Here is a 23,017-nt window from a genome sequence, read left to right on the forward strand (position 1 = left end):
ACGTACCTAGAACTCAACATTGATTAGTGTTAGTCACTCAGTTGTGTCTGACTCTGCGCCCACTAGGCAAATGCCAAAATGAAGAACTACTTAAGGGATAAAAAAATTAACTACAGAAAATTATAGTATTTCTCATTGAATGGAACAGAAATAGCTACACAGAAATAGAAAAACATAACCCAGTACTATTTCTTTCATACATAGAAGATTCTACCAAATTGATGTTAAGTTTTAAAACAGCAACCATGAATGTGAATTCATAGACTTTCCTTCTGATAAAATTTTTAAAATGCTAAGTAGTTTGGTTTTGAGCAGTAATCTTTACAAGAATCCTAAGAAGCAGGCACTGCTATCATCCCAATTTTGTAAGTGAGGAAATATTCAGAAAGGGGAGGATATTAAAACAGACATATTGAAGAGTCAGTAATCAGAATATGATTGATTCTCCAGACCATAATCTTAAATGCTCTGGTACACTCTCCTGCAATTATAATGGAAAAGTAATATAATTAATAGTTGCTCAGCTGGTAAAGAATCCACCTGCAATGTGGGAGACCTGGGTTCAATCCCAGGTTTGGGAAGACCCCCTAGAGAAGGGAATGGCTACCCAATCCAGTATTCTGGCCTGGAGAATTCCATGGACTACATAGTCCATGAGGTCTCAAAGAGTTGGACACGACTGAGTGACTTTCACTTTCACTTCACCATTTATTAAGCCAGGAGTTGGGCTTCCTGGTAGCTCAGTCGGTAAAGAATCTGCCTGCAGTGCAGAAGACGTGGGTTCAAAACCCAGGCCTGGAAGATCCCCTGGAGAAACAAATGGCTACCCACTCCAGTATCCTTGATTGGAAAATCCTATTGATGAAGGAGTCTGGTGAGCTGCAGTCCATGGTGTCGCAAAGAGTTGGGCACAACTGAACTAGTACTTTCACTTATTTTTCATGCTTGACAGATTGCATATATTGTTTCATTACTATAAATAAAAATTTCATTAATTTTCACTAGTAACTCTATATATCATTGTTGACAATTGTATGTTGACTGTCACATTATAGTATATAGTTATTTCATAGCTATAAAAGCAATGCATCATTGAACTTCTGTAACCGTTGAATGAAGATTGCACAATTGTTTCCAATTTTCTTGTAAGGTTTCAGAATATCTAGTACTGCTCAAGACACCATCTTAGGTTGAAAAATAATCATAAAAAGTGATGACTCAAAAAAAATCTTAATATTAGACAGGAATTTTATTTATTATATATGCGGTTATATTCCACGAAGTATTTGCCTGACATATAATAATCATCAAGATGTGAATACCAGACCACCTTACCTGCCTTCTAAGAAATATGTATGCAGGTCGAGAAGCAACAGTTAGAACTGGACATGGAACAATGGACTGGTTCCAAATAGGAAAAGGAGTACGTCAAGGCTGTATATTGTCACCCTGCTTATTAAACTTATATGCAGAGTACATCATGCAAAATGCTGGGCTGGAGGAAGCACAAGCTGGAATCAAGACTGCCAGGAGAAATATCAATAACCTCAGATATGCAGATGACACCACCCTTACGGCAGAAAGTGAAGAAGAACTGAAGATCCTCTTGATGAAAGTGAAAGAGGAGAGTGAAAAAGTTGGCTTAAAACTCAACATTCAGAAAATGAAGATCATGGCATCTGGTCCCACCACTTCATGGCAAATAGATGGGGAAACAGTAGAAACAGTGACAGACTTTATTTTCTTGGGCTCCAAAATCACTGCAGTTGGTGACTCCAGCCATAAAATTAAAAGATACTTGCTTCTTGGAAGAAAAGCCATGACCAAACCAGACAGCATATTAAAAAGCAGAGACATTACTTGGCCAACAAAGGTCCGGATAGTCAAGGCTATGGTCTTCCCAGTGGTCATGTACGATTGTGAGATCTGGACCATAAAGAAGGCAGGACGCCAAAGAATTGATGCCTTCAAACTGTGGTTCTGGAGAAGACTCCAGACTCCTAAAAGTCCCTTGGACAGCAGGGAGATCAAACTGGTCAATCTTAAGGGAGATCAACCCTGAATATTCACTGGAAGGACTGATGCTCAAGCTGAAACTCCAGACAACTCATTGGAAAAAGTCCCTGATAATGGGAAAGATTGAAGGCAGAAGGAGAAGAGGGCATCAGAGGATGAGATGGCTGGATGGCATCACTGATGCAATAAACATGAACTTGGGCAAACTCTGGGAGATGATGAGAGATAGGGAGGCCTGGCGTGCTGCAGTCCATGACATCACAAAGAGTCAGACACAAATGGGTGACTGAACAGTAACAAATAATCTCTATAATAAACCAAGAAGGTATGCAGAAAGATATGTGTGTGTACGTGCATGCTCAATCCTGTCCAATTCTTTGTGACCCCATGGACTGTAGGCCCTTCTCTGTCCTTGTGATTCCCAGACAAGAATAGTGGCGTGGGTTGCCATTCCTACTCCAGGGGAATCTTCCCGACCCGGGGATTGAAACTGTGTCTCGACTCTCCTGCACTGGCAGGCGGATTCTTCACCACTGGCACCACCTGGGAAGCAGGAAAAGGAAAGTATCAAAAGTGTCCTAAAGAGAAAAGCATCAAAGCAGGTGTACTGGAAGGCCAGTAACCAAGATTGACTAATTTCCCAGGTCAGGCACTGAACTTCAATGAACTTCCAGGCAATGATGACACAATGTTTATAGATAATTGTACTACTAACCATTTACTGAGCCAGGACCTGTGCTTAACAGAGTATATATTGGATCATTATCACTAAAAATCTAATAATTTTTCATTAATAACTGTGCTTGTTTTTATATATCACAATTGATAGTCACATGGTACATGTAACATTATAGTATGCAACTATTTAACACTATAAACACACTGGCCCTGTCTACCTCTGAGGGGTATATAATAAATATTACACCATTTCCAAATTTCCTTGCAGCCTTCAGCACCATTTAGTATTGCTCATATAACCCATGCTCTGCTGGTAACACATCAGAAAGAGTACTGTCTCAAATAGAAGAACATTTTGATGTCAGAAAAGAATTTCTATTTTTGCCATACACAGTCACACTCTGTAAAACTGTAAAGTACTTGCCTCCTATATAGCAATAGTTTCTACAAGATAGCACAGTATCATATCCATGGTAAATATTGAATGTGTGGGTGAATATATAAAGGAAAACAATTAAATTCACTAAAATGAAAAAAGTAGTACTAGAGGCTAGGGAATTCCTTTCTCCTTTAAGTTGATTGAACTTCAAGGAAAAGTCTGGCTTGACCTCAGGGGGAACTACAATTTGCTTTTATTCCTGTTTAAACTGAGGATGAGAAAGAAATTTAAACTACACCTCTCAGCATATGAGCGAATGTTTTACCTTAATATTCTCCCTGCTCTCAGCAAGAATTTTTCATCTTATTAATATGAGCTCTTTAAGCGATATTCTTCAGTTAACCTATTTACTTTTCAGTAACATTTCATTATTAAAAGCTGTTTTTAAAAATACATGGTTCTGTCTACATATAGAGCAATTTCAAGATAAACGCACTCCTTTTATACTTTTTTGTCTTAATTCATTAGCTAACAAACATTTGGAGCACACAGAATGTATCAATCATGTTGATAGTTGCTGGGGTTGCAATGGTTAAAAAAAGAGAGACAGACAGACAGAAACCTGGATTCTGCCTTCAAAAAGCTTAAGATCCATTGAAAACCTCCCAAAAGGAAGTAAAAAATTACAACAAGATGTTATAAATTATAAAATAGTGGAAGGACAAGGTACCATGAAATGTGTAGGGAATAGAAATTTGTACAGCCATTATGGAAAACAGTATGGAGGTTCCTTAAAAAACTAAAAATAGAACTACCATATGATTCAGTGATCCAAATCCTAGGAATATATCCAGAGAAAACCACAATCTGAAGGGACGAACACACCCCAGTGTTCATTACAGCACTATTTACAATAGCCAGGACATAGAAGCAACCTAAATGCCCATCAACAGAGGAATGGGTAAAGAATATGTGATACATATATACAATGGAATATAATCAGCCATAAAAAATGAAACAGTGCCATTCATGGAGATGTGATGGACCTAGAGACTGTCATACAGAGAGAAGTCAGACAGAAAGAGAAAAACAAACATTGAATAATATCACTTACAGGTGGAATCTAGAAAAACAGTACAGATGAACTTATTTGCAAAGCAAAAATAGAGTCACACATATAGAGAACAAACACGGTTACCAAGTGGGGAAGGCAGCATGGAAAGAGTTGGGAGATTGGGACTGACATATACACTCTACTAGGCATGAAACAAATAAACAATAAGAACCCACTGTATAAGCGAGAACTCTATTCAGTGGTGACCTAAATGGACAGGAAATCCCAACAGGAGGGGACATACGTATGTGCATGACTGATTCACTTTGCTGTACATCAAGAAACTAATGCAATATTGTAAAGCAACTATACTCTGATTAAAATTAATTTTAAAAAAGAACTATGAGGATCTGTAGAAATGTGTGTGCCAAGTTTAATTTTTAAATATGAATAAAATAAAGTGTTATTTAGGTTTCCGCACATAAGAAAAAGCTTTTATTTTAAAAATTAGAAGTCAAATTATATGATGTAATTATTATAATATGTTGTTTGTACCTTGACATAAAGATACCAATGTTTTCAATTATTTTCATAAATCAAAACTGTTCATAAAAATTATAAATGTGAGTGTAGTTTGGCATAACTGCAACTGCTGACAGCAGTGATTAGCAACAGAACACAGCACAAAAACATATGGGAATGAGTTTGTGGTGGCAGCAGGCTGGTCTGAGCAACATGAGTACATGGATGCAAAGGAAGAGAGAATTAGAACTGATAAAAGAACAGTATTTTAACTGTCTTAATGAGAATTAAAACTGTCTTGTGATATAAGAACCAGAACTTCAAGGGAAAAAAGTAAAAGTAGCATAAGCAATGAAGTGCAATGTGAGTAGAGATCACTGTTACAGCTGATGAACTAATGATCATCTCTGGGACCATCGGATCATGCTCAATGGGAAACCATGTGAAGTTTTTTTTTAATAAATATCACCAGTTTCATTACCTCATTTCTGTCCAAACTGCCTGGAAAGACACACTAGAGTTGTGTTTAATGAGTAAAAAGTATGTGGACAAAGAGTATGTATCAGGATGTATCTCAGTTCTACCACTAACTTGAAGTTTGCTCAAACATGCCATCCCTCATCCATGGGCAAAATCTACACTCTCTCCAAAAGACTGAAATCCCGGCCTGGGAAGGAAGTCCACATTCTAAATGAATTCCTTCTTTGGATGCTCATTTGCCAGTCAAAGGGCTTTTTTCAGAGAGCTCATGACCCTTTTTATAGTTAGAGCCCTGACATAATTATTGATTGCATGTGAACTTTTTCGGTTCAAATCACTCTATTCCGTTCCATGACTGGACCCCACCTAATACAATATGGAAAATACATAATACAATGCTAGTCTTATAAGCATGTCATAAATAGTATTTCTTTTACTGTACAATCAAGATTTAATGAACAAGAAAATTCACACAAAAAACTCTATATTGAGGCCAGAGTCCAAAGTAAAGGCATATCATTAGGCATGTTTCAATAATCAATAGTAACCAACACATCTCCATGTTACATAATAAGACCAATTCAAAACTCTCGATTTGTACTTGTCAGCTTCTGAAGATATTTCCAGATTTCCTGTTAATAGATAAGTATCTATTGATTAAGGCACATTCAGTTGTGATAAGGAGAGTGAGATGGGAGACAGTAAGTCTGGATCCCAATCCAAGCTTTGGTTCTTGTGCTTAAGTGGCCATCAGCAGTATTATTCATTCCCTTGGTAGATTCGATGTACCATCAAGAGGCTTGGACTAGAGTACCTCTATTACTCCTATCCGTAATGTTTAATGATTCTGTTTAACTATTACCTGAAGTCGCTTTTTTCTTCCAGAGTTTCTTCATAGCACGTTTAACCTCAGCATTTCTGAGAGTATAGATTAAAGGATTTAACATAGGGGCCACCATAGTGTAAAAGACAGCAACAGCTTTATCAATGGGCAGAGTGGCGACTGGGCGAAGATACACAAACACGCAGGGCACGAAGAATAACACAACTACAGCGATGTGAGAGACGCATGTAGAAAGAGCTCTGCGTCTCCCCTCCAGGCTAGAGTTCTTTAGGGAGCGCAAGATGACCACACAGGAGACCAACAGGAGGAGGAGGTTTAACAGGCAGATGAACCCACTGTTGGCAGCAACAAAGAGACCTAAGGGTGTGGGTGTCCACGCAGACAAGCTTCAACAAAGGGTACAGGTCACACATGAAGTGGTCTATGACATTGGGGCCACAGAAGGGCAGCCGGACTGTAAAGAGGATCTGAACGCTTGCGTGGAGAAACCCTCCGGCCCAGGCCACCCCCAGCAGGAGGAGGCACATCCTGCGGCTCACGATGGCCGTGTAGTGCAGAGGTCTGCAGATGGCCACGTAGCGGTCATAGGCCATCTCTGTCAGCAGGACGATCTCAGCAGCACCAAAAACGTGTTCTGCATAGACTTGAGCCACACAGCCATTAAAGGAGATTGTCTTGATCTCATGAAGGGAGTCCACAATCAACTTAGGAGCCGAAGAAGAAGAGTAAACTGTGTCTATCAAGGAAAGGTGGGTCAGGAAGAAGTACATGGGGGAGTTCAGAGCCTGGCTGGTGGTAATGGTGACCACAATGAGCAGGTTGCCTGAGAGGGTTACCATGTACAAGACCAAAAACACCACAAACACTACTTTTTGCATTTGGGGGTTCTGTGTAAGACCTACTAGAATGAACATAGTCACATTCCTTTCATTCTGCATCTATGTGATGTGGGTGATGAAAATTTCAGGAAAGAATGCTTTACCTTAAAAAGAAAAGAAAAAAGAACCATGAAAAAAGTGAAAGACACCGAAACTCTGCCTTTTAACAGTACTCTGATGATGTCACAGATGAGTCTTGCTTTTCCCAAAACGCTATAGGAATAGTATCTTAAAAGTTATTTTAGTTGACCTAGTCTTTTTTAATTCTGATCTCAAATTATTTCCAAAAGACATAGAGTAACCAGAAGAAAGAAATTCAATTTCCTTGGCTATAGTGTCTGAAATACTTTAATGGAACATCAATTTATTGGAATAATTTGGACATTAGTAGTAACAATTTTGGAGGATAATCTAAAAGTTTATGCACAAAATAACATGAATTTAAAAAATCACAAAATAGTCTATTTTTACAAATTATGTAAAAATAGGGGAAAATTTAGTGAATATATTTATTGAATTAGTTTTAAAGATTACAGATTTTATATGCATCTTTTAAAAATAAAGTTCAAATTCAAAAATTTCACTTAGAAAATGTTATATACTTTTCTAATCTATGTTAAAACATATGTATAGAAGATTGGTAAGAAAAATAATTAAATACACTGAGGACATTTACTCCTGAATGTGAGATTATGGTTTATATTTTATTTCCCATGTTTTTCAGTATTTTGCAAATTTCTACAGCTTACATAACTAATTCTATGATTAGAAATTAAATATAACCTTCATGATTTGTCTTAGAGTTCTAAAGCTGAAACTATGTGGTTTTAAATTGACTGGAATATCCATGAGAAAACAGACATAGGGAATTGTATTTTGACACACCATGGGACCCCAAGAAAGATCTGAATATAATTAAAGTAACTGCTCTAATATACTCAAAATTGTTATCAATTCAGCAGCTGGACATAGAGTAGGGGCAGGACTGGGTGCTCACTGCTTTGAGAAAATTACTGTGAGGGGTGAGGCTGCCCTGACTGCCCCATGGGTCTCATAATTACCCTAAATCCCATCTTTATTCTACCATGCAAATATTATTGTCCTCTGCATTTAACTTATACCATTTATACTGGTAGCCAATAAGTCCTCTGAATAACCAAACCGATCAGTTTACTACAAAGTCTATTTCAACTTACTTAATGAGGAATACACATATTATTCAATTAAACTTTAAGGTAGTATATAAAACTAAGTTTTATAGGACATCAATAATGACATTTTTAATGTTCACTTTTTCCTGTATCTCAGACTCCATTATTCTCTTTATATATTCTTAAAGCAAAAAAAAAGTAGTGAAGAGTAAAATGAGTTCTCCCAGTTACACGTGGTCAAGTTGAATAATGAGGTATGTGGAAAGGAAACCTCTTACAAATGATCCCATCAACTCTTCATTGAGAAGCTAGTTTAAGAGTTCCAAGCCTCAGGATAGTGGTCTCCTTTCTGGATAGGTCAGGGCATCAGAGAATCCTTCCAGGGAAAAGAACACCTGAGGAACAAGTCGCATGTACTTCTAATTGCCAGTTCTTCCCTGGAGAAGACGGCTCTAGGGAGAACCAAGAACCTAATAACACATTTTTATAATTTCCTGAAGGCCTGTACCAAAGATTGGATTTCATGATCGAAATCACATAGAAAATCTCAAATGTGACTCATTCATTTTTATTATTTCACTTATTGTTTCAGCTTCTTGCAAACCTTCAAGTAATCAGGACATAAGTTAAAAATAGTTCTATCTTATCAATGTCTTCGATATCCTCTGTTAACAGACAGACTAAAACACATGATCATTTTCTTCCTCTGTACCTTAGCTGTGTACCTGTATCTCTGTACCTTAGCTGTGCCTATTAACATTCAAATCCTCTATAATACATATTTTTGGAGAAATGAGAAATAAAGTGTTCATCTCACAGAATAATTATTTTCTCTCATAGGGCATTCATACTGCAGTTGATAGGCAAGAACTTAGACAAACTTCCTTCCAAGAGGAGAAACCTTTATTACTTATTTAAATTCCATATACTCACACATTATGAAATACAAACTTTTACTATAAATCTGCTGTTTTCTCATTCTTAATAGAATGCAGAGATTAATTTTCACCATATGATTCTTATAATAATCATTAAATGTTGTTGGGTTTTTGCTGTGTTCACACTATACTAAGTTTTACATTCACTATTCCATTTACAACACCTTCACAACAATCCTATGAGGTTGGCAAACTATTATCTACTTTAAAGATAAGGAAATGTGGTTAGAAGGTAAACAACTTGCCCGAGTCATGATACAAAAATAAAATAGAGCAATCGGTATTAAAAAATCAGGATGTCTGCCTCTAGCTCTTTGGAATTTAGGTCTCCAGTATAGGTCTAGTTTACTTCTTGGAATCAGCAATGTCAGAGTTTGCACAAAACCGCCACCTATGACTATGTGTAATCTATGGCAGTTATTTTGGCAAACTGTGTGATGCATAGTCAGATGTTAATGAGTTCAGGATCTATTTAACAAGTTCAGAAATTTTGTGCCCTAAAATTCTTCCAGTACCAAAGGATAGTTAGAGCGTTTGGGGTGGACATGTACACACTGCTGGATTTAAAATGGATCAATGCATGGAAATGTATAGCACATGGAACTCTGCTCAATGTTACGTGGCACCCGGGAGGGGAGGGAAGTTGGGGGATAATGGATATGTGTATATGTATGGCTGAGTCACCTGAAGCTATCACAGCATTGTTAACTGGCTATACCTCAATACAAATAAAAAGTTTAAAAGAAAATTCTTCCAGGTCCTTGCATTTTATCAACTCATATGCTCTTTTAAAATAAGGAAGCTGAGGCCCAGAGAGGAAACATGGTTGATTAGTGGTAAATAAGAATCCAAGTCTTTTAATTCCCAACACAGTGATTTTTTTATCCCACCACACCTTACCTCCCATAAGATGACTTAAGTCTAGCATATACAAAGGGGAAAGAAAAATCACCTTAAGCTAACAAAGAAAATTAACTTTCATCTCTTATCTTCAGCAATATGTGCCTTGACTCTCTAAGAGGAAGGTCTAAGTCTTAGGTCAGGGATGCAAAAGTTCAGTTATATTGCAGGGACACATCCACTTCAGCAGAAATAAGATCTTGCCTAGTTAGAAGATCCAAGAAAGTTTGAAAATAATCAGAATAAAAAGTGCCTTAGAACTTGGGGTTTAATGTGTATTCCCAACCACAGCAAAGGGTACATTTTCCCTTGTAAATGCTGCAAATTTATACATTCTCAATTTGGAATTCAATATGAGCTGACAAATTCCTTCAGAAAACATGATGTAAATGCTGACCTTCCTCTCAGTCCCATGCAGACTTAAAAATTGTCTTCAGAATCCACAGATTGTAATCCTATTCTGGATAAATCATAGATAAATCCATATACAGGAAGGAGAACAAATATTTCTGCTAAAGATCCCAGGGTATCTAAAAGTAACCCCCCATAAAATATCAGAGAATAAATCTTTAATGATTTTCACTGTAAAAACCCCTTGGAAAAAAACAGAACTATTAAAAACTCAATAAAAAAAAACAGCAATTCTAGTTCACTTACTGTGGCTTCCCTGTAGCTAAGAAGAATGATCAAGGTATTTAGAAATACGAAATAACTATTACTTATAATGTCAAATAATGTGTGTTTCTCAAGTCCCTACTGCCTGGACAATTCAACAGGAAGCATTTCTGTCAAGATGACACAAATTTATTTAAATGGATTCAGCATGCTCCAATGCCTTGGAAAATCAAGTCAAAAGAAAAGAAAATGCTATGTTGAATTTGAAACCCAAAGTCTTAGGTACTAAGAGGAATCTTCTGATCTTCAGAACCTAGTCTGTGGATATAGAAGAAGAGACACAAATATTTCTGTTACCTAATAAGCCCTTCTTAGTCTTCTCTTAAAATGAGGAAGCATCTTCTCCATGAATCTTAGTGTTTAGAGAGGATACTGAGAACATCAAAAGAACCAACCTTTCTACCTAAGGCGTTATCCTCCCAGGAATTAATTATCTCTGTTTTGTTTTTGTTTTTTTTTTTAAGATTTTGCCTAGAAACAGATATCTGGGAGAATTCATCCATGAACAACACATTTTCACCTGATTGGTTCTTTCCCTGCACTTTAACAGCCTGCATTCTTGGTCTGGAAAACTATGTGATAAAGTACTCTTCATGCAAGCCCTTGGGTATCAAGAGCTGAGGCATGAAGGACTCTAAATGATGGAACCATGGGGTTTCATCCAGGTGGAATATCCCTAAGAAAATTTACTCACTGACTGAGGTCACCAGAGGAGGTTGAGATACATATAGGTTCATGATTATTATATCTTGAGTAACTGACTATTTAATCATTATAAAATGTCTTTCTTGGTCTATAGCAACAATTTATGGCCTAAAGTTTATTTTGTCCTATATTTGCATTGTCTATTCTTTCACCCTCTTTGTTACTATTTCCATAATATATATTTCTTGCCATTTTCACTTTCTACTATCTGTGTCTTGGAATTATGAACCTTGTAGATAGAATATATATGAATCATGATTTTGTCCATTCTGCCAATCTCTGCCTATTAACTGGAGTGCTAGACCATTTCTATTTTATAAAATTACTGGTAATTCAGGGCTCCCTCAACAATGAGATGACTCCCATATCTGTGCTAATCCAGCTGACTCTTGACTACTGCAAGGGTAAGAGGCAGGACGGCCAGGGGTCCCCAAATGGAGGAAATAGGCTGCAAGTGCCAGATATTTTTATCTCTCTTAAGCGGCAGGATGAAACAAACTATTGATATTTTTTTCCTTCTCTACAAATTTAGAAGGAGATTTCTCTTAAAGTGCTGTGTTGCCATGACACCTGGTTTCACCTGAAGCTAACTATTCTCAAACCCTGAGTTAACCAATACATTTTTATTATGGAAATGTCTGTCTTAAGCTCTGTTAATGTGCCCCAGGCTCTGTCTTCAAGTTGGATCCACCAAAAGGCTCAACCTACTTGACAAACCGGTATGTTATACTCAGATATTGTTCCCCTAATCTATGTAAACAAAACTATTTGTATGGTAATCTGCCCTTCTACAAGATTCAAGTCAATTGTTTTATGGCCTGGGATGAATTATCTGGTGCCATTCTGAGTTTTAAGACATTCCTTTCTTTTCATTAACAGACTGCTAGTGACTATATAACATCCAGCTGAAGACTAGCGGGGGGTAATCTTTCTGCCCCCTTCTGATGCCTATCTCAGAAGCTTCCTCTATCTCCTTTATACTTTAATAAAACTTTATTACACAAAAGCTCTGAGCAGTCCAGCCTCGTCTCTGGCCCCGGATTGAATCCGTCTCCTCTGGAGGCCAAGAGTCCTGGCGTCTTATCGTTCAGCAGCAACCATGCACTACACAGTGTTTCTTGAGGGATAATGGAACAGGGGGAAGTTGATACTAACTAACTCTAGTTTTAATCTGTCACATATACTATGTCAGCAAATGATAAGGCTGCTGATTTCATTTGTGGATTATTAATTTATTCACTCTATCATCTGACAACTCAATTCTCTCTTCTGCTCAGCTGAGCCCTTGAGTCTATATATAAAATTATGATATCTGTGAATAACGATGGTCTTATATTTTAGTTTTCCATCTTTATACCTTTCATTTTATTTTCCTGTTGTATTATATTGGATGGGCTTCCCAGATGGTGCTAGTGGTAAAGAACCCACCTTCCAATGCAGGAGATCTAAGAGACGCAGGTTTGATCCCTGGGTCAAGAAGATCTCCTGGAGGAGGGCATGGCAAGTCACTCCAGTATTCCTGCCTGGAGAATCCCATGGAAAGAGGAGCCTGGTGGGCTACAGTCCATACAGTTGCAAGGACTAGGACACGACTGAAGCAACTTAGCACATTATATTGGATAAGACCTCCAATACTATATTAAATATAATATTTAATATATCCAATGCTATATTAAATTTCTGAGACTTTTCAAAAAACATAAGGATGCATGAGTTTCATAACTGTTTTATCTCCTGCCACCACTATAATTTAAACTTTATGAAAGGTATCAATATATTGATTATATAACAATTCATTGATTTTTAACTAACTCTAGTTCCTCCTCTAACAAATCAGCTTTCATCGGATGAATCTCATGGGGAGATTTTAATTAAATTTCCTAACATATTTGATCATAAATATCAGTGTTGTCACAGATTTCATTGAAATCAAATTAATCCTACCAGTTATACCTGTATTAACCCAAAAAACAGGTACATTATGATTTATTTATTGGCTCCCTTTTTAGCAACAATTATCTTTCTATTATTTGAATTAATTTTCACTCAGATTCCCCCATTTGATATAATCCAGGGTTCCCCCTATCTTCCAGTTATCTAAGGCCCATTTTGCAGACTTTATTATGAATCCATTGGACACTTCATAAGAATCAGTACAGTCCATCTGATGTCACTACCATTATAACCCACTTCTCATTCCACAAGTGTTAGGGGAAGCACACTGATTGAAACCGCCCACCCTGGCCAGGCACCATAGTAACCATTTGCATGAGCTGTTTTATGACAGGAGATCCTGATAAGGAATACGGAACTAGTAAGCCACCACCAACCGGAAGAGTTCGGGAAAGGTCCAAAGGAGACACCACATGTCGGTCCACTTCCCAGAATCCCTCTCGCTAGCATCCATTTTGACTGAGTGATGCGTGCACCACCAGGAAAGACTCTGAATTAGAATGATTGGCTAAAGACTACCCAGAAACTAATCCCATCACCATAAAACCCAAGACCGCGAGCCACACAGCAGAGCAGTTCTCCTGGGTTCCCTCACCCTCCTGCTCTCCACCCGGGTGCCCTTTCCCAATACAATCTCTTGGTTTATCAGCACGTGTCTCCTCAGACAATTCATTTCCGAGTGTTAGACATGAGTCCAGTTTCGGGCCCTGGAAGGGGTCCCCCTTCCTGCAACACAAGGAGCACCACTCTTAATTCTATTCATTGAGTAGATTTACATTTTCCTCTTCAGTGAATTGGTTTCTATGCTGCTGCTTTCCAGATTGAGAGATGGCTTTTCACTCTTGAGCCACCATTTGTAAATAATACTGATTTTAGGCATCCTCCAATAACTGATCATCGGGAGGGACTCCTTCAGCCATGAGGTTTAGATCGTCTTCAGGAGGATCTAATATAGGGCTTGAAGGCAAAGCAGCCATTGTTCATACATGCAATGATTACCACATTCACATATTCTTAAATTTGATTTCCTATTTGATAAAATAACTCTTCTGTTCATTTCCCTACATACTAGAATGATCATCTGACATAATTCAGGGTATTTTAGATTTCAATAATATACGTCCTTTTAGTAAAAAGCAGTTTCAGGTAAAGTTCAATTCAGTTCACTTCAGTTCAGTCACTCAGTCGTGTCCGACTCTTTGCGACCCCATGAATCGCAGCATGCCAGGCCTCCCTGTCCATCACCAACTCCCGGAGTCTACCCAAACCCATGCCCATCGAGTCGGTGATGCCATCCAACCATCTCATCCTCTGTCATCCCCTTCTCCTCCTGCCCCCAATCCCTCCCAGCATCAGGGTCCAATGAGTCAACTCTTTGCATGAGGTGGCCAAAGTACTGGAGTTCCAGCTTCAGCATCAGTCCTTCTAATGAACACCCAGGACTGATCTCATTTAGGATGGACTGGTTGGACCTCCTTGAAGTTCAAGGGACTCTCAAGAGTCTTCTCCAACACCATAGTTCAAAAACATCCATTTTTTGGTGCTCAGCTTTCTTCACAACTCTCACATCCATACATGACCACTGGAAAAACCATAGCCTTGACCAGATGGACGTTTTTGGCAAAATAATGTCTCTGCTTTTTAATATGCTATCTAGGTTGGTCATAACTTTCAATTACAAGCCAGCAAATCATCTATCAGCGTGTTCTTTTTAGTGTTTCAGGTAACTGCTCAGTCCAAAATCCCACTGATTACAGACAAGTGGCAATTCTGTCATTCCCTTGTGAAAAAGCATTTTTCAGAAAAGAAAATAAATTGCTTCCATGACTCTTATTAGGAACAGAGAAGCATCACTCTGAAGTGCACCCACATGCGGAGAAAAGGAAACCCTCCTACAAAGTTGGAGGGAATGCATGTTGGTGCAGCCACTATGGAAAATAGGACGGAGGTTCCTCAAAGAAACAAAACTAGAGTTGCCACATGACACAGCAATTCCACTTCTGAGCATTATATACTCAGACAAAACTAATTCAAAAAGATACAGGCATGCCTACGTTCACAGCAACACTGTTTACAATAGCCAATACAAGGAAACAGCCTAAATGTCCGTAACAGAGGAATGGATAAAGAAAGATGTGGTACATATATGCAGCTAGAATATTATTCAACCATCGAAAAGAATGAAACAATGCCATCTGCAGCAACGTGGATGGACCTAGAGATTATAATACTAAGAAAAGTAAGTCAGGAAGAGAAATATAAACACCATATGACATCACTTACATGGGGAATCTAAAATATGACACCAAAAAATGAGTGGGTATATGTATATGTATAATTGCTTCACTTCGCTATACACCTGAAACTAAGACAACATTGCAAATCAACCATACTCCAACAAAAATTTTAATAAATAAATAAAATATGACATAAATGAACATATCTACAAAACAGAAACAGATTCACAGACAGAGAGAAAAGAGTTGTGGTTGCCAAGGGGGAAGTTGGGTAGGGGAGGGAAGGAATGGAATGGGAGTTTAGGATTAACAGAAACAAACTATTATATACAAGATGGATAAACACGGTCATACTATTTAGCACGAGGAACCATATTCAATATCTTGTGACAAATCATAATGGAAAAGAATACATACACACACACACACACATATATATATATATACACATACATACATATATATATGTGTGTGTGTATTCTGAGTCACTTTGCAGTACAGAAGAAATTAACACAGTATTGTGAATCAACTATATTTCAATAAAATGTTTTTGAAAAGAACACCCATAGTTTTTTCCTTAGCAAGAATTGTGTCACATGCCTAAGTTTATCACTAGAAAGGAGAAAAACATAGTCATAGCTACTTAAACTAATTCAGATTCACAGTATGAACTGGGGATGGACCAGTTTCTCCCAAATACACGGCACCTGGTACCAGAACAAATGGAGATTTGGTTGAGAGAAAGAAGCTGAGAGCTAGCTCCTCTGTGGACAACTAACACTATCTGCCATACATAATAAGCCTCTCTGACTGCTCTCTCCTCGCTCCTATAGCTTTATCTCTCCTTCCCTGTCCCCTCCCATCTCCCTTCCCCTACGTCTTCCTCTTCTCTTCCTCTCTGCCAATTTCTCACCCTCCCTCATCTCCTCTTTTAGCTCTTCCCGTCGGTATTTAGACATGACCAACGTTCTCCCATTTTGAAAAACAATCATCTTCAATCCCATATCCCAAGACAATACCTAAGTACCTAATTTGATTCTGTGAGATACTATTATTATCTCTCTTATAAGATAAAGGAAACTGAGCCACAGAGAAGTTGAATAACTTACCCAAGATTACACAGCTTAGCCAGGATTCAATAAATGATGATCAACAGTATTATAGTAGTGAAGAAATGCAAAATTTTCTCTCAACTTATTTCAGGAAAGATTTGTTATGCATAAAGCACTAATTGATAATTTTATGTGCTATTTTTTGGTGTTGCTCCTAATAACTCCTATTTATTTAAGCTGTACTTAAGCTGTTTTACAGCTTCTGGTAAGTTCAGTAACAAGCATAAAATCTTACAGTAAATAGAATTGATCATCAATACCCAGGTTTGTGTCTTTGGTATATTATTTCTCTAGGACTCCACCATGTCCCATTCATATAGAGGATACTCCTGGTCCTAGGTCTGAACATCTGATCAGTCTTCCCTTCTACTCTGAAAACATCAGGAAATTTCCAGAATGAAAACTCCCAACAGAGTGCTTAGGAAGATATCCCAGATGAGGGCCAAATGTGGAAATGAAGAAGAGAAATATTCTCTTTTCTCAATGGTCCTTTCTGGTCAATGCTACACAGAGGGTCTGTCTGTGGGATATGTCCTCCCTGCCACTGGTGGTAAGAGCAAGGCCTCTAAACAATGCACTGCTGGTCTGAATCAGCACCTCCTCCCCCACCAATCCCAGTGCAAAAAGCACATCACAGAAGAATCAGTGTCCAGTGCCCTACAATAACATAATTGTTAGAGCTCAAGCTTAGAAATTAGACCAGCTTGTATTTCAATCCAAGGTCTACTTATTATTACCTTTTAGATCTTGGTCAAAAATGCTCATAGCAAGCATCAATTTTCATTTATATAAAGTAGGATTAATATATCCCACATGGAGATTATGTGAGAATTTGATGAAATACCACATGTAGGTAGCACAGTGATGTAAATACAGAGTGCTCATCATTTGTTAGTTCTCATTGCATCCACATTTCCTATATCTCCTACAACCTTTCTAAGACTCAACTACACTGTCAGATTTTTTAGTGAGAGAAGGCTGAACATCCATAGATTTCTGAACTATAATGACTTATGAATCAGTATTCAATACTTTAAAACTTAACCTTCCTTCTCTCTTAGTTTCTGCATTTGCCCAGATTCTACCAACCTTAAGAATAAAGAAGCCATGTATGTGAGTTGAGACAATTCTTTCCAGAAATTTGAATCAGTCGAGCCATGTGCTCTGGTTTCCTCTACAGAAAGTGACAACAGACACCAGTGAGCTTTTGCTTTATGCCAAGCACCACTGTAAGCACTTTACATGTGCTAACTCGTAGAAACCCCACAATATCCTGTGACAGGTATTCCTATCACCCTCGTCTTACAAGTGAGAGAACTCAGGTATAAAGAAAGAGGCTGAGGAACTTGCCAAGATCACATAGTTACCCAACAGAAGAGGCAGCAAAACTCACAGTTAATCACGATTCACTATTCTGTTACTAAAAGCAGTTTCTCTAGCTGGCAGTTGCTCAGTCGTGTCTGACTCGTTGCAATCCCAAGGACTGTAGCCCCCTAGGCTCCTCTGTCCCTGGAATTCTCCAGGCGAGAATACTGGAATGTGTTGCCATTCCCTTCTCCAGGGTGCCTTCTTGACCCAAGGACTAAACCCAGATCCCCTGCATTGCTGGCAAATTCTTTACAGTCTGAGCCAATCTAGCCTACACGCCTTTATCTACAGGGCATTAGCAGGGACTTAGTTCTGCAGGGACTTAGATATTTCCACATGTTCTCTTCCTCAATCCCCCTATAACTCTGTGAGACAGGTATGAATAAGGCTGTTTTATGAACACTAGGGAGCTCATGCATCCATTATCCCATGACTAGAACCTTCTGTGCCTTGGGTCCCAGAGTCCAAGATCATTTTCTAAACACAGTCATAGAGTGGCTGCAAACCCAGCCCAGATGCCCCTCCCTCATCTCCTTGATCACAGGTGCCATGGCCACAAGAGAGAATGGATAAACTGGTTTGGCTGCCATCTTGGTTGAAGCTGCTAGTTCTAATCCTCTGGGAGTTGAGAGATCAGAGACTCCCTAACTCCTTGCACTTGAGTAATACTTATTTAAATATTTCCCTGTAACCACACTGGAAAGTGTTGGTAAAGATGAACCCAGGAAGACCATATAAGCATAATCATCCCCAAATCACAGAAGCTGTGTGGTTTTGAGTCTCCAACACATTCGGATCCAGACTCCTAGGAACCAAATAAGATATCTATAGACTGAACACAGACTTAGTAAGAAAAATATTTGAAAGAGCTAACTTCAGGGAATTGCTACTTCAAATCAACTTTTATTTGTTGCTGATTTTATGGTGCTTGCAATTCCTAATTTTTCTACTTTAACAGTTTGCTATTTCCAGGGCTTTAAGTCAGGATAGATCTCAAGTCAAGTGGCTCTTTTTAATACACTTCATCTGAGCACAAGATAGACTGACAAATGTATAGTAAGACGGCATAAATGGAAATTTCCTCCAATGGTTAGGTTTTTTCCCATCACTTTCTTTCAAAGCCTAACACTTCGGAAGGTGTCAGACTAAAGAAATTTGTTACCTGAGTGAGATGTGTGTACCTCACTCACATAAAGGTATGAGCCAATAAAGCAAACCTAAAACCCAGTCCATGAACTCAGCATTATTTAGGAATTCTCTTTCAGCAATCATTTTCAAATAATTAAGTAAAGAAAAGGAAATTTACACTTAAGATAAAAAGTGAATAAACCTTTAAAGCAGCAGTATTGATAGGTCAATGATCACTACCCCCAAGCAAATTATGCTCTACAAGTAACACCTTGTTATGAAATGAGCACGTCACTTATTTCCCAAATGCACCCGGAGAGGTAAGTACAATCTGTGGCTTGTTTATCACGTTTTCCCAAGGTGATACTTTGCTGTTGTTGTTCAATCGCCATATCCAACTCTTTGCGACCCCATGGACTGCAGCACGCCAGTCTTCTCTGTCCTTCCTCAGCTCCAAGAGACTGCCCAAGTTCATGTCCATTGAATCAGTGATGCCAACCATCTCATACTAGGGTATTCAAATTACAGGTGAGTTAGGTTTAGACATCTATTTCTGCTGTCACAGATTTTTATGACTAATAAGAAAAGGAGTCACACAGAATATTATCTCTTTTATTAAATTATTTTTCTTATTATAAAGGTAATATATTCTCTCTGTAGAAAATTCAGATCAGAAAATTTTAAAAAGAATACAAAATTTATCTTAAATCCATAACCCAAATAAGCATTACTAGTCTTTAGAGCATTTCTTTCAGGTGTTTTTCTATGTTTATATGTCATTTTCGACCATTTAGATCATAATAAAGAAGCTGTTTAATATCTTGTGTTTTCCACTCAATATAATGTTGGAAGAATTTTTTCACACCACATTAATTTTTCCTGTAAATAGCCTCAATGGTCACCTGATATTTTATAACTATAATTTGCTTAATTGTTCCTCTTTATGTAGACATTCGAATTGTTTTCACTTTTTCATTATCATACAAAATATAAAATATAGCTTGTGTGCAGTTTTTGTCCATAATCTTTATACAGAATAGATTCTGAAGGATAAGGAGTACTGGATCAAGGGGCATGGCCAATTATAAAGCCCTTACTATACAAAGTCAAACTTCTTTCCAGAATATTTTATATCAACACAGTACTAATAAAACTATCATAATTTTTTGCTCATTTTCTAATTTAAAGTATTTCACTGTTTTTAAATTGTATTTCCTTGATGACTTATGAAATAGGGACTTTTTTAAGGCATCTAATGCTTTTTCTAAGAATTTTCTTTTCATTAAAAAGTTTTGTTAATTTTTATAATTGTGTAGGTAGAACTTTTTTTTGTAAAAACTGTGTCTATGATAATAGTTATCTATCATACTTGTTGCAAATAGTTTTCCAATGTGTTCTATACCTTTATGTAGTAAAATCTGTTAGCTTTGTCCTAGTTTTTATACCAATGAATTTTGCTTAAAATGCTCTTCCCCACCTAGAGATTAGATATATATTTGTTCATTTGATTTTCTGTTTTTGAAGATATCTGTTTTATTAAAAGTCTTTAATGCATGCTACCCTTTTTTCTCTCTTTTTCTTTTTATTTTATTTGGTGATGGCATAAAAGATAGGCTTTATTTGAAAAATATCTATTCAGTTGTTTAAAAATATTTTATGAACTACACATAATATTTCTTCAAATTTTCTTTAAAAATAATGACCTTTTACAGTTTGACCATACTTGCCTCTTATTGAGCTTGTCTGCTCATTTATTTCATTCATATTTTTAAAACTCTAAAAAAAGCATTTGAATTCATTTATAGTCTACTAGTTTTCTATTATTTAATATGTTGATTTCTACATTCAACTTTTTCTGAATATATTTAGTTGCTTTTCTAACCTCTTGAGTTGATTAATTAATTCACCTATTTTCTCTCTTTGTGTTCTTTCTAGATACTAACTATAATAATCAAATATTTCAAGGATAAGAATAATGATATGTCTGTTTTTTCACTTTTATACTCATCAAAAATTTGGAGTGTGTGGAAAGTTATGCATTTTACTCTTAGTATAGCATTTTGATCTATATTTTAATAATATTCTTCAATTCCTCCATACCATCTGTTATTTTTCTTTATTTGTATATGAGAAAGTTTAGGTGCAGTAAGACTAAGGTCATCACATAGCTTCTAACCAGTGAAAACAGAATTTAAAAATACCTGACTGTATATAACACACTCTGCTAAACAAATTATAATGCTTTAGTTCCCTTACCTTCCTTTCCTTACCTTAAAAGTACCTGTTTTCTAAAGAGATCTAGAGAATTTTTCATAGTCTTCCCTAAACCGAGCTTGATTTGCAAAATTTCTCTGAGACCTAAACATGATAAAAATTCTCCAAGTAGTGAATCATAATGTTTCAAATAAATCTGGGGGATATTGCATTCAGTTCAGTTCAGTTCAGTCGCTCAGTCATGTCTGACACTTTGCGACCCCATGAATTGCAGCACGCCAGTCCTCCCTGTCCATCACCAATTCCCAGAGTTTACTCAAACTCATGTCCATCAAGTCGGTTACACCATCCAGTCATCTCATCCTCTGTCATCCCCTTCTCCTCCTGCCCCCAATCCCTCCCTGCATCAGGGTCTTTTCCAATGAGTCAACCCTTCTCATGAGGTGGCCAAAGTATTGGAGTTTCAGCTTCAACATCAGTCCTTCCAATGAACACCCAGGACTGATCTCCTTTAGGATGGACTGGTTGGATCTCCTTGCAGTCCAAGGGACTCTCAAGAGTCTTCTCCAACATCACAGTTCTAAAGCATCAATTCTTCGGTGCTCAGCTTTCTTCACAGTCCAATGTTCACATCCACACATGACCACTGGAAAAACCATAGCTTTGACTAGATGGACCTTTGTTGGCAAAGTAACGTCTCTGCTTTTTAATATGATATTTAGGTTCCTTCCAAGGAGTAAGCATCTTTTAATTTCATGGCTGCAATCACCATCTGCAGAGATTTTGGAGATATTGCATTACATCATGCTATTTTATCCTCTTCAAAATATTCTTTTTTCTTCTTGTGTGTTGGTATTCTTAGAAAGTTTTATTTGGCTGTAATATAAATTCACAAATATAACTGCCAGTTATACCTCAGAAGTGAAAGTGCAAAAAGTGAAGTTGCTCAGTCATGTCCGACTCTTTGTGACCCCCATGGACTGTAGCCCACCAGGTTCCTCTATCCATGGGATTCTCCAGGCAGGAATACTGGAGTGTGCTGCCATTTCTTTCTCCAGGGGATCTTCCCTAGCAAGGGATTGAGCCAGGGTCTCCTGCATTGCAGGTGAATTCTTTACCACCTGAGCAACCAGGGAAGCCCTCAGTTATACCTTGTTAAGAAGTACACCTTAAGTAAAGAAGTTATACCTTACTGGAGCCTTAAGCATTCATTCAGTCCAGTTTTTTCTGAGGTGTAATTAAATTATCCCTAATTTTGTGTTGAGTTTACCTGACATTTTATATTCACCCTGAAACAAGTTAAAAGTAAGAATAATAAATTCTGCAGCACCTCATCAGCCCAAGTGACTAGAGAAGGGACACAGGGAGTAAATTCTCATGAACTCAAGCCTCTGCTCCTTCGTATGGGTCCTCTTTTTATTCCTCTTTTCCTACAGGAGAAAATGCATGAGCATTTTGAGGGGAATACCCATCAATGTACACTTGTAGGAAGATGACTGGAATGTCAACAGTGATAAAACTGCATTTGTGTACATGACTGTGTATGTGCGTGTGTGGGTGAGTGGGGGTGTGTGTGAGAGAGAGAAGATAGTTATGCGTTCATTTTGTGGCTAATAATAATAATATGGCCCAACTTTAAGTCTTGGGTTTATCTACTTGATGTTTTTCTTACAAAAAATAATTCTGAGAAAACTTAGTGCGATTGGTCTAAATTGATCCTCACGATTGTGATCCCTGTGCTATTCTCAGGGAAATCAGTTATCTGAACGCCAGACTGGACTCCGG

The 23,017-nt window shown here is 37.6% G+C and overlaps 1 protein-coding gene across 1 annotated transcript; it reads right to left on the bottom strand.

The window, feature by feature from the left end:
- Positions 1-5,980: 5,980 nt before the first annotated feature.
- On the bottom strand, positions 5,981-6,914 carry LOC139036998 (olfactory receptor 4C12-like). Its single transcript, XM_070472846.1, is given in 2 exon segments — positions 5,981-6,334; positions 6,336-6,914. Coding segments are annotated over 2 exon segments (930 nt in total). The 5' UTR covers positions 6,912-6,914.
- Between the last annotated feature and the right edge of the window lie 16,103 nt (positions 6,915-23,017).

Source organism: Odocoileus virginianus, chromosome 10 (assembly GCF_023699985.2).
Source record: "Odocoileus virginianus isolate 20LAN1187 ecotype Illinois chromosome 10, Ovbor_1.2, whole genome shotgun sequence".
Taxonomy (NCBI): domain Eukaryota; kingdom Metazoa; phylum Chordata; class Mammalia; order Artiodactyla; family Cervidae; genus Odocoileus; species Odocoileus virginianus.